Source organism: Coregonus lavaretus, assembly GCF_964263955.1.
Source record: "Coregonus lavaretus genome assembly, chromosome: 7".
Lineage (NCBI taxonomy): Eukaryota > Metazoa > Chordata > Actinopteri > Salmoniformes > Salmonidae > Coregonus > Coregonus lavaretus.
Genome location: NC_139994.1, coordinates 49769529 through 49782619, shown reverse-complemented (window position 1 = coordinate 49782619; position 13091 = coordinate 49769529). Strand labels below are relative to the sequence as shown.

Here is a 13091-nt window from a genome sequence, read left to right as displayed (position 1 = left end):
GTCTGTATTGCTCTCCATCTCCAGGGCATTAATCTAGCATGTCTCTGTTTCTCCATACAGGAGTCAGGTCACTACAGGGCAGGGCTGGTACCTCAGGGGCAGCAGAACCAGGTTGGGGAGACCCGAGGTCCCGCGCCTCTCCAACACTATCAGCACCCCCAAATCAGCCCCCCTCAGGTTCCTACCAGAACCCCAGTCATCACCCCCACCTCCACCCCCCAGGCCCACTGCTCACAGTCACACAACAACCGCTACACCAACAGTAGTAGTATGACTGGACCTACACTCTCCACTGTGCCCACAGCGCCACCTGCTGTGTGTTCAGTTAACACCACCAGTAGGAGAGGCAGGGAGACGATGTCACTGCCCCACCAGTCCTCAGCTGCGTCTCAGCTGGAGAGAGACCCAGAGAGGGGCCCCATCCACCCCATGCTGCACCCAGGGTATCAGGGAGCCCACGCGGGCACTGCCAGCCACCCACATCGGGCACCACCCAGGCCCCAGCAGCAGCCCCCTAGCCAGCACCACCAACAGTCTGTCCAGGGGAAGTCTTACTACGGACGGCCTGATCCTGATGGCACTCCGGCCTCCTCCTCTTCATCCTCCTCCTCTTCGTCATTCTCAGGACACCAGAGGGCAGGGGAGAGTGTCATCACCAGCAGGGGAGCTCACCACAGCCCCCAGACGGCGGTCACTAGCTCGCCCCTGCACCGCCCCATGCCCGCCCCCCAACCCCACACTGTCAGCTCTGCCCCTCAGCCAGCCCCCAACCCCCCCTACTCCAGACTCTGTGCCCAGCCTACACCCCAGGCCCACCAGGCTACCACCACCTCAGCCCAGGGGTGTCCTCGTTCTCGACCCCAGCCACCTCCACCCTCAGCCCCCCAGTCCATGGAGGAGGCTCTGGATAAACTGGATGCTGAGCTGCAGGGTCATATGCAGGCTGAGGAGAGAAGGAGGGAGAGAGAGCAGGAAGAGAGGAAGAGGAGGGAGTGGGAGAGAGAGCAGGGGAAGAGGAGAGAGATGGAGAGAGAGCAGGGGAAGAGGAGAGAGATGGAGAGAGAGCAGGGGAAGAGGAGAGAGATGGAGAGAGAGCAGGGGAAGAGGAGAGAGATGGAGAGAGAGCAGGGGAAGAGGAGAGAGTTGGAGAGAGCGGAAGAGGAGAAGAAGAGAATAAGGGAATGGGAAAAAGAGCAGGAGGAAAGGAAGAGGAGGGATTTGGAGAGAGAGCAAGACAAAGAGGAGAGGAAGAGGAGGACGGAGTGGGCGAAAGAGGAGGAGAGGAGGAAGGAGGAGATTAAGGGGAGAGAGGAGTCTGCCATCGAGAGTCTGGAGAGACTCCTGTCCGGCAACACCTCCTCTGCTCCACCTCCTCCTCGGCTGTCCACTGTCTCCACCTCCTCCTTTGTCCCACCCCCCAGCCAGTCATCCTCCTCGCCCCCCTACCCCTGGCTGAGCCGGGGCGGGGCTCCCCCTTGTCCCCCAGGCCAGGCACCACCACCTCCGACTCCCCTGGAGATGTCACGGCCGCCTCCTCTCACCCCCCAGACAGAGTATGCCAGGGAGAAGCAGAGGCAGAGAGAGATGTGGGGGGAAACCCCCCCCTCGTCATTACACACTAGTAACGTTACCTCAGGGAACAACGCCCTGCCCTCGTTGGGGCCCTCTTACCCCAACCACCCCTCAAATAAGACCATGATGCAAGGTGCCCCCCGCCCATCCAAAGACACCCCCCATCCCAAGGAGAACGCTAGTCAGCAGGCCCGAGGAGGAGCGATGGACGCTATGGGTCCCCTCCACACCTCCAGCACTGTCACCCTCCGAGAGCCCCCCAAACTCTTCCAGGCGTTCCCCAGGGATAGCCTACCGTCCGGGCCCAACACCTCCAGGACCAGCAGTAGCACCTCCAGCACAGGAGGCCTCCTCCACAAGCGCATGCCCAGTGGAGGCCTAGGTAGCCTGGGTAGCAGCGTCAGCAGCAGCGGAGACTCCGACAGCACCCAGTTTGAGGAGGAACCCTTGGAGCTCTCTACGTTACTCCCGGACGGTCTGGCCAACATCATGGCCATGCTGGATGAGTCCATCAAGAAAGAGGAGGAATCTCTGTACTGCAGCGACCGAAACGGAGCTAGAGAAAACATCATGAATGCCTTCTCTGCTATGCCACCAGTCAAGAGCTACCTGTGCGCCCCGGACCTAATCCCAGCGCCCAATCAGCAACCGCAGGACAACTTTGTTGGGACGAATGTCCACGCGAGCCCCCCTGTACTAAGCCGGCAGGGCTCCCTGGCCTCCCCCTGCAGCCGGACCTCCTCCCTCAACGAGGAAGACGAGGAGGGTTGTCTCGTCCTGAAACCTGCTTTGGAGCTCCACATGCCAGCCATCCCCCTCAACTCCAACGCCCAGTCAGGGACTAACTACAGCCACAGCGACCTGGCTAAACTCTACGGTCTCCCAGAGCCCGTGAAGAGCGAGTGTGACGACGAAGATGAGGAAGAGGAGTCGGAGACCCCTTCCAGTTCACCTCCCCCGCCCCAGAGGCCCCACCTCCACCAAACGGGGGTGAGCAGCACCCTGGCCGCTCTGGAGAACCAGAAGTACGCCTACCGAGGAGGTCCATTTGGCCGCCCGCCCCCCTCTGCTCTTGGGGGACTGAAGTACTCCTCCTCCCTCTCTCTGGGTCTTGACATCCAACAGCAGCAGAATAGCACTTCCCCCACCTCGGATTCCACCAATCATCCGGGCTTCACGCCGTCGTCGGCCCCGCCCCTAAATATCCGCCCACATTCCCCCTCCAGCTGGGAGGCAAAGAGACAGGTCAATATCAAGATGGAGGAGCCTGATATCTGGAGAGATGGGAGAGAGGCCATGGAGAAGAGGATCCATTCCTCAAGGGAAGAGTCAAAATGTTATCCCTCTACACAACTCATCAAGATGGAGCCTAAGGAAGAGATGACGCTTACAACCATCTCAGAGTCTTCTCTGGCCGAGCTGGGCCGAAGCTGTGAGGTTCTCCTGACCCGACACTCCAACTCCCTCCCTAGCAAGAACACCTCGGACAGGACCAAGACTGAGCTCAAACAGGAGGACAAGCCTGAGAGAGAGAGGGAACGAGACCGAGAGAAGGAGGAGAGGAAACACGGCAGCAGCAAGAAGCACAGGGAGAGGAAGAAAAAGCACAGAGAGAAACGAGAGGACATGTCCTCCTCCTCCTCTTCTTCCTCCCACTCCTCTTCCTCCTCCCACTCCAGTTCTAAACGGCACAAGGAGGGCAAAGGTCACAGGGAGAAGAAGGACCACCGGCGGATCCTCGGGAACCTGGACCTCCAGAGCAAGGAGATCCGGGAGAAGGACCGCGACCGCTCCAACATGGAGAGGAAGAGGAGGAATGAGGCTGGGTCCACCAGCGACGGTGAACCCTCTGAATGGGCATCCCATAGTAGAAGTGAAAGAAGTTCAGGAGTCATGTCCTCTTCTCAGGACAGAGGGGCTGGATCAACGCTGCAGGGTTCGGCTGCTGACTTCATGAAGTTGAAGGCCCTGTCGGACGGGCCGCCCAAGGAGTTGAAAATCAGACTGATCAAGGTGGAGAGCGGAGACAGAGAGACGTTCATCGCCTCGGAGGTGGAGGAGAAGAGGACACCGCTGGAGGAAATCAACATCAAGAACACAGCCGCAGAGGTCATCAGGGCCTGCAAGTGAGTATGAGAGAGGAGGATGGAGGAGAGAGGGGTGGATGGAGGTATGAACAAGGCAGGGGTGTAGTGAGAGGGGGTGGTCTTACCAATGAGAAGTTAAGGGGGGGTTACATTCTAGTTAATCAATTTCTAAAAAGACAGTAAGCTAACTCCAGTGTGTGACGGCGTTTGGTCTAACATTTCTCTCTCTCTCTCTCTCTCTCTCTCTCTCTCTCTCTCTCTCTCTCTCAGGGGTGCGAGGGTGAAGGGGAAGTTTAGAGAGTCCTATCTGCTCCCTGCGTTCTCTGTCAAGCCCATATTTACTACAGAGCCCCTCCCACGGGAGAAACTCAACCCTCCCACACCTAGCATTTATGTAAGTCTATCATCATTCTCCATAACACAAACCAGTTACTGTAGCTCGATCTATCTTCATTCTATTCTCTCTCCATCACCTATGTCATTCTCCTTTCACTCTCTTGCTTTCTCTTTGAAGGTGTGTGGTATGATATTAGGAAGCCTTTTTGTATGCCTGTGCTGCCCTCTTCTGGTAGACAAATGCACCTGAAATTTATGACAGTACTAACTGTTCTCTTCTCTTCCCCCCTCTCTAGTTGGAGAGTAAGAGAGATGCCTTATCCCCTGTACTACTGCAGTTCTGTACTGACCCCAAGAACCCTGTTACTGTCATCAGAGGACTGGCCGGGTCCCTACGACTCAGTGAGTTTGCACACACACACACACTATTGAATCAATCCTTTATTTAACACCAACATAAACACACTATCTACCACAAATGTTAAACAGTAATCAAAGGACTTAGTACCATTTCTTTTGGTAGTCCCTTTATGCAGGTTAGCGTTTTCCATTTCTTTTGGTAGTCCCTTTATGCAGGTTTGCGTTTTCCATTTCTTTTGGTAGTCCCTTTATGCAGGTTAGCGTTTTCCATTTCTTTTGGTAGTCCCTTTATGCAGGTTAGCGTTTTCCATTTCTTTTGGTAGTCCCTTTATGCAGGTTAGCGTTTTTCGTCATGAATCTTGTTCTCTTGCTGGCACAGCTACAAAGTCTCTTAAAATCTGATTTTAAACCTAACCCTAACCAAACTGCCAACCCTAATGCCTAACCTTAAATTAAGACAAAAAGCACATTTTTGTTTTAATGAATTTGTACAATATAGCCAATTTTGACTTTGCAGCTGGCCTATCTAAGGGGAAATCGCCTCATGACAATAAATGTCAACCTGCTCCCTCTACGCCATACCATGTCATCCTTTAGTATGTTTTTATATTAACCCCCTTTGTTTCTCTCTCTCTTTCTCTCTCCTCAGACCTGGGTCTGTTCTCCACTAAGTCTCTAGTGGATGCTAACTCCGAGCATGCTGTAGAAGTGAGGACCCAGGTACAGCAGCCTGCTGATGAGAACTGGGACCCCAGTGGGACGGGGCAGACCTGGCCCTGCGAGAGCAGCCGCTCACACACCACCATCGCCAAGTACGCACAGTACCAGGCTTCATCCTTCCAGGAGAGTCTGCAGGTACAGACCAGACACAACACACACCCCAACACACACACACACACACACACCTCTTATATCTAACTTACTTCTACCTTGTCCTTTTCTATGTCTTCAGGAGGAGAAGGGTAGTGATGAAGAGGATGAGGAAGACAAGGAGAAGAAGAGTAAGGAGACCAGCCCTGAGACATCTAGCAAAGAACCCACAAGTAAAGACGCTACCAGTACCGAGCAGAAACCAGTGGGGAAGATAATCAAGTTTGGCACCAACATTGACCTGTCAGACCCCAAGAGGTAAGCTGGAGATTCATTGTATTACCACATAGAACATGTGGAACTTTTCCCATTTGTTCCAGAAGTTTCCTCTGTGGTTTTGCTGACCCCTAGTGGCCAGGTGTCAGTATTGCATTATTACATAAACCACCCCCCAAAATCACTGAAGCTAAACATCCATTGCTAAGAATGGCCATATTTTGCAGAATCACTATAGAACATAAGCGCCTTAGTGATGATAGCATCAATGCCAATACTGCTGCTCAGATTGTGTATTGTTGGCCCGTTTGAAACAGACAATAACCCTCTCTCTCTTTCCCAGGTGGAAGCCCCAGCTGCAGGAGCTCCAGAAGCTTCCAGCCTTCATGCGTGTGGCGTCCAGCGGTAACATGCTGAGCCACGTAGGACACACCATCCTGGGCATGAACACTGTCCAGCTCTACATGAAGGTCCCCGGCAGCCGCACGCCCGGCCATCAGGAGAACAACAACTTCTGCTCAGTGAACGTCAACATTGGGCCTGGAGACTGCGAGTGGTTCTCTGTGCACGAAAACTACTGGCCAGCCATCAACGACTTCTGTGAAAAGTAAGTAGTGTTGGTTAATACTTTACCTTGACTTATTGAATGTGTTGATGATTTCGAGGTATAATAGTATATTCCTAATCAGTTTTGCCTGTTGGAATCTGCGCTTCCAAGTCACTTGAGATTAGCTTTCAAGAAAGCATACCGTAGAATGTAAAATAGCACAGGTGTCTCATCTACTTAAGTTTACCATTCTCCCAACGTATCACCCATTACCTCAGAGGATCTAACCCCCGTATTCCCTCCCTCCTTCAGGCATGGAGTGGACTACCTTACTGGTTCCTGGTGGCCTGTCCTGGAGGACCTGTACCGCTCCAACATCCCTGTGTACCGCTTCATTCAGAGACCAGGGGACCTGGTGTGGATTAACGCAGGGACCGTCCACTGGGTCCAGGCTGTGGGCTGGTGCAACAACATCGCATGGAACGTGGGACCACTCAACTGTAAGTTAACTCCCTGATACAGATGCCTACATTGCCTTCGGGAAAGTATTTGGACCCCTTGACCTTTTTCACATTTTGTTACGTTACAGCCTTATTCTAAAACAGATTAAAGAAATACAAATCCTCAGCAATCTACACACAATACCCCATAATGACAAAGCGAAAACAGGTTTTTATAAATTTTTGCTAATTTATTAAAAAATTAAAACGGAAATACCTTATTCACATAAGTATTCAGACCCTTTGCTATGAGACTTGAAATTGAGCTCTGGTGCATCCTGTTTCCATTGATCGTATTGAGATATTTCTACAACTTGATTGGAGTACACCTGTGGTAAATTCAATTGATTTGGACAGGCACAAACCTGTCTAAATAAGGTCCCACAGTTAATAGTGTATGTCAGAGCAAAAACCAAGCCATGAGGTTGAAGGAATTGTCCGTAGAGGTCCGACACAGGATTGTGTTGAGGCACACATCTGGGGAAGAATACCAAAAAATGTCTGCAGCATTGAAGGTCTCCAAGAACAGTGGCCTCCATCATTCTTAAATGGAAGAAGTTTGGAACCACCAAGACTCGTCCTAGAGCAGGCCACCCGGCCAAACTGAGCAATCGGGGGAGAAGGGTCTTAGTCAAGAAGGTGACCAAGAACCCTATGGTCACTCTGACAGAGTTCTAGAGTTCCTCTGTGGAGATGGGAGAACCTTCCAGAAGGACAACCATCTCTGCAGCACTCCACCAATCAGGCCTTTATGGTAGAGTTGCCAGACGGAAGCCACTCCTCAGTAAAAGGCACATGACAGCCCGCTTGGAGTTTGCCAAAAGGCACCTAAGGACTCTCAGACCATGAGAAACAAGATTCTCTGGTCTGATGAAACCAAGATTGAACTCTTTGGCCTGAATGCCAAGAGTCACGTCTGGAGGAAACCTGGCACAATCCCTACGGTGAAGCATGGTGGTGGCAGCATCATGCTGTGGGGATGTTTTTCAGCAGAAGGGACTGGGAGACTAGTCAGGATTGAGGCAAAGATGAACGTAGCAAAGTATAGAGATCCTTGATGAAAACCTGCTCCAGAGCGCTCAGGACCTCAGACTGGGGCGAAGGTTCACCTTCCAACAGGACAACAACCCTAAGCACACAGCCAAGACAACGCAGGAGTGGCTTCGGGACAAGTCTCTGAATGTCCTTGAGTGGCCCAGCCAGAGCCCGGACTTGAACCCGATCTAACATCTCTGGAGAGACCTCAAAATAGCTGTGCAGCAACGCTCCCCATCCAACCTGACAGAGCTTGAGAGGATCTGCAGAGAAGAATGGGAGAAACTTCCCAAATACAGGTGTGCCAAGCTTGTAGCGTCATACCCAAGAAGACTCGATGCTGTAATCACTGCCAAAGGTGCTTCAACAAAGTACTGAGTAAAGGGTCTGAATACTTGTGTAAGTGTGATATTTCAGTTTTTTTATTTTTTATAAATTAGCAACAAAAAAAAACCTATTTTTGCTTTGTCATTATCGGGTATTGTGTGTAGATTGATGAGAGAAAAATCAATTTTAGAATAAAGCTGTAACGTAACAAAATGTGAAAATAAAGTCAATGGGTCTCAATACTTTCCGAAGTTATTGTACGTTAGTCTTGCTACAGATGCAGACCTTCCACTCAACCATCTACTGAAACACATTGCAGTAGAGCTCTTGCTTGACTTGTATGGTTAGTGTTATTTTATGGACCAGTAATGGTCTTGGTCAGTCATTTTGGCTGAGTTTTGAACTTCAGGATGATGACCACTGTCCAAATCCACACCAATGAGACTCATAAGCAGAGGACTGATGTTGATCTTTTATAATGTCCGGTGAGGTCACTACTAATGGTACCTTATCCTCTCTGCAGCCTACCAGTACCAGCTGGCCCTGGAGAGGTTTGAGTGGAACGAGGTCAAGAAGGTCAAGTCCATCGTCCCCATGATCCACGTGTCCTGGAACGTGGCCCGCACCGTCAAGGTCACCGACCCCGACACATACAAGATGATCAAGTGAGTATTCAGACTGATGATGGGTCTTCTGGTTGCACTTGTAGTAGTTGATTATAGTGGTGATATATTAGTTACAAATGATACAAGTCAATAGAGCAGATTCTGATTATACTAACTAACTTCTGTTCCATTAATAAGGGTTGCAGTATCATGAGGGACAGACTATTACTGTGCTGGACCAGAGTTTTACCTGGGCAGGTCATGTGATCAGGAAACACTCTAGGTCCTCTTCATGCCTGAAGCCTGTATCTTAACCTCATCTTTCGCTCTCTCGCTCTCTCAGACACTGCCTGCTGCAGTCCATCAAGCACATCCAGGTTCTGAGAGACCAGCTGGTAGCAGCAGGGAAGAAAATCTCTTACCAGAGCCGAGTGAAGGACGAACCAGCCTACTACTGCAACGAGTGTGATGTGAGTAGTACTTCTACCCAGTATCTACCTACTGCCCTCTCAATAAAAACCTCAAACCTCATGTTTTACCCCAGTCTGCCAGCACCAAACCGCCTTCTAACCGAACTCAAAACACACACTTACCTCACTGCCAGAGCCCATCGCTCTTCTGAAACCACATTACTTCAACCCCCCCTAATCTTACCTCATGCTTGCTTCGGCATGCTTTCAATTCATCCCCATTCATTACAATACAAGGCCTTTACTTTAACACAGCCCAGTGATCGCTGGCTGTATACTGAGTGTATGTGTCTCCTCTGTCCCCAGGTGGAGGTGTTTGACCTGCTGTTTGTGACGTCTGAGAGCGGCAACAGGAAGACCTATGTGGTCCACTGTGAGGACTGTGCCCGCCAGAGGAACCCCAGCCTCTCCAACAACGTAGTGGTGTTGGAGCAGTACCGCATGGAGGAGCTCATGAGTACCTACGACACATTCAACCTGGTGAGGAGACACACACCTTTTTCTCATGAGACACGGACACCTGCACACTCTCGCATACAAGGAAATCTGCCCTGAGTGTTTCTTTGGTGGTAATCTGCCTAACAATCTGAGGACAGTAGATGTAACGTTTCCTCTTCTGTCTGTCTCCTCTCTCCAGACTGCAGCCCCGAGTGCACGGTGATAAAGCTCCTCCCCCTCCGTCTCACAGCCATAACCAAAACTCCTGCCAGACAGGACTAAACACACCTTTAAAAACTTTATTTTAACCTTTTTTCCTTCGTTATTTAAGATATTTTTACTACTACTATTGCTAATACTTGCCGATCAAACAGCCAATCGAAAACCAGTTTACTACTCATCACTGGTTACAAAACCAAACACGCCAATCAAACGCCAGTTGTTGCCGACGGTGTTCATGAGCAGCGTTCTGGTTTCCGGAGGACTTGAAAAAACGGAAAGGCAGTTGGTGCTAGCTGCCATTGTGAACAAGCAACAGAGAGTTGACAGTTGTTATCAATGGCATGAATTTAATTATTTCTGGATTTCTTCGATTTTTTTTTTTGTCATCTTGAATACTGAAATTTGTAAATGCTGTTTTGTATTTTTTGTGGGGTGCTGTTTTTTTCTAAAATAATGTATTTTCTTTTTAAGACTAGATCAGCCCTAGATATATACCACATTGGCCTTGTGACTTGAATTTAGAAGATAAATAAGATGGAAAATACTAATAGAGATATGAAATTTTTTCTCAAAGCATTAAGAATAAGAAGAGACAAAAAAAATACAATTGTTTGAAATGCTTAGAAACATACGGGTTTTAACGTCATTTTAGTTTTTTAGTTTTGTCTTTCTTACTCTTGTATGTGTTGTAAATCTTATGTTTTTACAAATGTATAATGTTTATTTCCACGGGAGAGGGAAAGAAGAGTCAATTGTCACAACTCTTTAGGAATACATCAGGTCTTTGTTTTAATGAATTGCTTCCATTTTGCAGCATTGTGTTGTACCTCTGATTTATAATTTTTTTCTTCTGGATTGTACATTGTTCTTTTTTTATTTAAAATGTTTCTTCTATTTATTGGATGTCAATGTTCTCCCCTTGTTTTTATTAGGGTTGTACAAGTTTGAACGTTTTTTTTAATGGTGATTCTGAGTCCTCTGTAACAACTGAAATGTTGTGTTACGGGAGGACAAGGTTTTCTCTGGTGCTTCTTCTGGTTCTATATATATAAATGATATTTCTAATGAATATAACTTACACCTTTCCCGGTAGTTGCTAGGATCCACAGCCGAGGTAGAGTTGACTAATGGAATACTGTCTTTGTAATGCGTGGGGGAAATTGTAATTTTGTTTTTCATTCTTTTTAGGGGGCTTTAGATGAAATGATTTTTTAAAATATTATTATAATTATTATTATAATCTGTTGGAATATTGAGTTATGGGATAGAAAGGTGCTACAGTTTTCGGATGAAATATTTTTGTTTTTTCCTTAAGATAAATTATATTTTTCCTGTTGCAATATACCTTTTTCCTTCTCTTTGTGGTCATTTATTTAAATCTGCACTGTTTAGAGAATTCACACACACACACACACACACACACCAAACTGAGCCAGACATGTCTTAAACACTTTGTGAATTTGTGTGACATTACTATGACTTATTAATAAATAAACGCTTTTGATAAAGCCAAAAATGTGCATATAGTTTTTAATTTCTTAAATTCTATTGATGGTACACACCTCATCTGAACAGCTAACACTGACTGTCAAGTGTTTTTGGAGATGTCTCAAACAAACCACATCTCATACCTGATACAGCCACCAATGGTTGACTTAATGTAAATAAATAATGGGAAGAATATATTAGAATAGTTATATATTGAACGTAACATCCCAGTCAATCAAATCTGAAAGCAAAGGCCCGAGTAGTATCCTATAGAATCTACACTATACAGAATCTATATAGAATCTAGAACTATAGACCAATGAATAAACCCCTTTTTGGACTGGATTCAATCTGTATTGCTGTAGTGTTACAGATTGCGCAATCGAAATGTAAGAGTTATTTCTGATTGAGCTGACATGCAGCGTTTACTGTGAAAGCAGTCTGACTCGGGAACATTGCCTTTAAGTTTCAATCACACTGTTACGCTGAACTTAAGTGATACAGATTGAATCCAGCCCTTTATCTGACTACCTGCCTGCGGCTGATTGGCAGACCACTGACATGGGGGCAAGCGGATATCTTCTATATCTTCTATTTTTAACAACCAGAACCCATATCTCTTGGCCCAGCTGTATCTTATCTCTGGCACTTGCCGAGGTCTCCTCATTCAAGTCAATCAATAACAGTTCAGTTCCTTTTGTTTGACATGAGTGTGTGTGTGTATACAAATAAGTGACAGTAAGGTGAATTCTATCCAAGGTAAACTGAGTGAGGAAATACAAATAATTATGCTCTTTACTTGTTATTGTTCCAAACGGGACAGTATTTGTTTTTTTTACCTAAACATGCAAACACCATTAGATATAATTCATAGCAAGCAGTGCACTGGGTTAGTCAGATTTGATAAAATATAACAGAACGGATTAACTGGAATGACATTTACTCTCACGGGATGGGTTGCCAAAAATAACTAACTGAAAGCCACACCCCCAATAGGCCACAAATATGACTGCATTGAGGCATATGTCACTGTGCTTCTATGGCTATATGCACCATGCCACTGCCTATTTATATTTGTTCACTTAGCAAACAATAATAATAATAATAATATGCCATTTAGCAGACGCTTTTATCCAAAGCGACTTACAGTCATGCGTGCATACATTTTTGTGTATGGGTGGTCCCGGGGATCGAACCCACTACCTTGGCGTTACAAGCACCGTGCTCTACCAGCTGAGCTACAGAGGACCACCAAGACAGCTCATAATCCAGTGCCTTTACCACAGTCAACACACCTATATTTTAGCATTAGAAATGCTACATTTTCTCTCAGCCTCATGGCGAAATGTGTAGAATAGCAAGAGATGAGCTATAAAACTGTACATTTTCCTTTCTGCCCCATGGTAAAATGTTTATCATTGCAGGAAATGTGCTTTAAAACAGCCACACTTTGTCTTAGCCTCATGACAAAATGTGAAGAATAGTATGAGATTAGCTATAAAACGGCAAACGTTTCTCTTTTTTGGAGGGGGCCCACCCACCAACACATTTCTGGCTATGCATTCTTTGAGGGTATAGGAATGGACTACCACTGAATGGTGGTGAAATAACCAGTAAACACCAAACACATATCCATCAATCGCGCAAAATCCAGGTCCCGCAGTGAGAGAAGGAATGTCAGTGTGTCCCATCCTGTGCCCCGGAGTGAAGAGGTCAACAAGTACGGAGGAACGCTGGACAGAATGGAGGATATCCTTCTTACACAGGAAGTCGCATCCGCCGTCCACTCCACCCACTGAGGTATAATAAGAACTGGAGACTGCGTCCAAGATGTCCGCCTGTTGTTTTCAAGGTAATCTACTCAAGTTCGCATATGCTGATTCATGGACCGTTTATATCCAGGTTGCATCCAGTGTATACGGACCATCACATGCGCACCAGCACTCAGTGTGCACAGGGAGCAGCGACGACATCATCATGTCATCCATAAACATGACAGACATTGGATAAATATAAAA

At 47.6% G+C, this 13091-nt stretch overlaps 1 protein-coding gene across 4 annotated transcripts in view; it reads left to right on the top strand.

Annotated features, from left to right (window-relative positions):
* The window catches only part of kdm6ba (lysine (K)-specific demethylase 6B, a), a 37262-nt gene extending 26157 nt beyond the window's left edge, over positions 1–11105 (top strand). For all 4 annotated transcript variants that reach the window (XM_084166006.1, XM_084166007.1, XM_084166008.1 and 1 more), the window contains 11 exons: positions 61–3698; positions 3930–4053; positions 4292–4397; positions 5005–5210; positions 5308–5483; positions 5785–6048; positions 6301–6488; positions 8374–8515; positions 8799–8925; positions 9232–9405; positions 9563–11105. In XM_084166006.1, coding sequence (XP_084022132.1) covers positions 61–3698; positions 3930–4053; positions 4292–4397; positions 5005–5210; positions 5308–5483; positions 5785–6048; positions 6301–6488; positions 8374–8515; positions 8799–8925; positions 9232–9405; positions 9563–9586 — 5169 coding nt within the window. In that variant the 3' untranslated portion in view covers positions 9587–11105. The remainder of the gene's footprint in view (positions 1–60; positions 3699–3929; positions 4054–4291; positions 4398–5004; positions 5211–5307; positions 5484–5784; positions 6049–6300; positions 6489–8373; positions 8516–8798; positions 8926–9231; positions 9406–9562) is intronic.
* The last annotated feature ends 1986 nt before the right edge of the window (positions 11106–13091 follow it).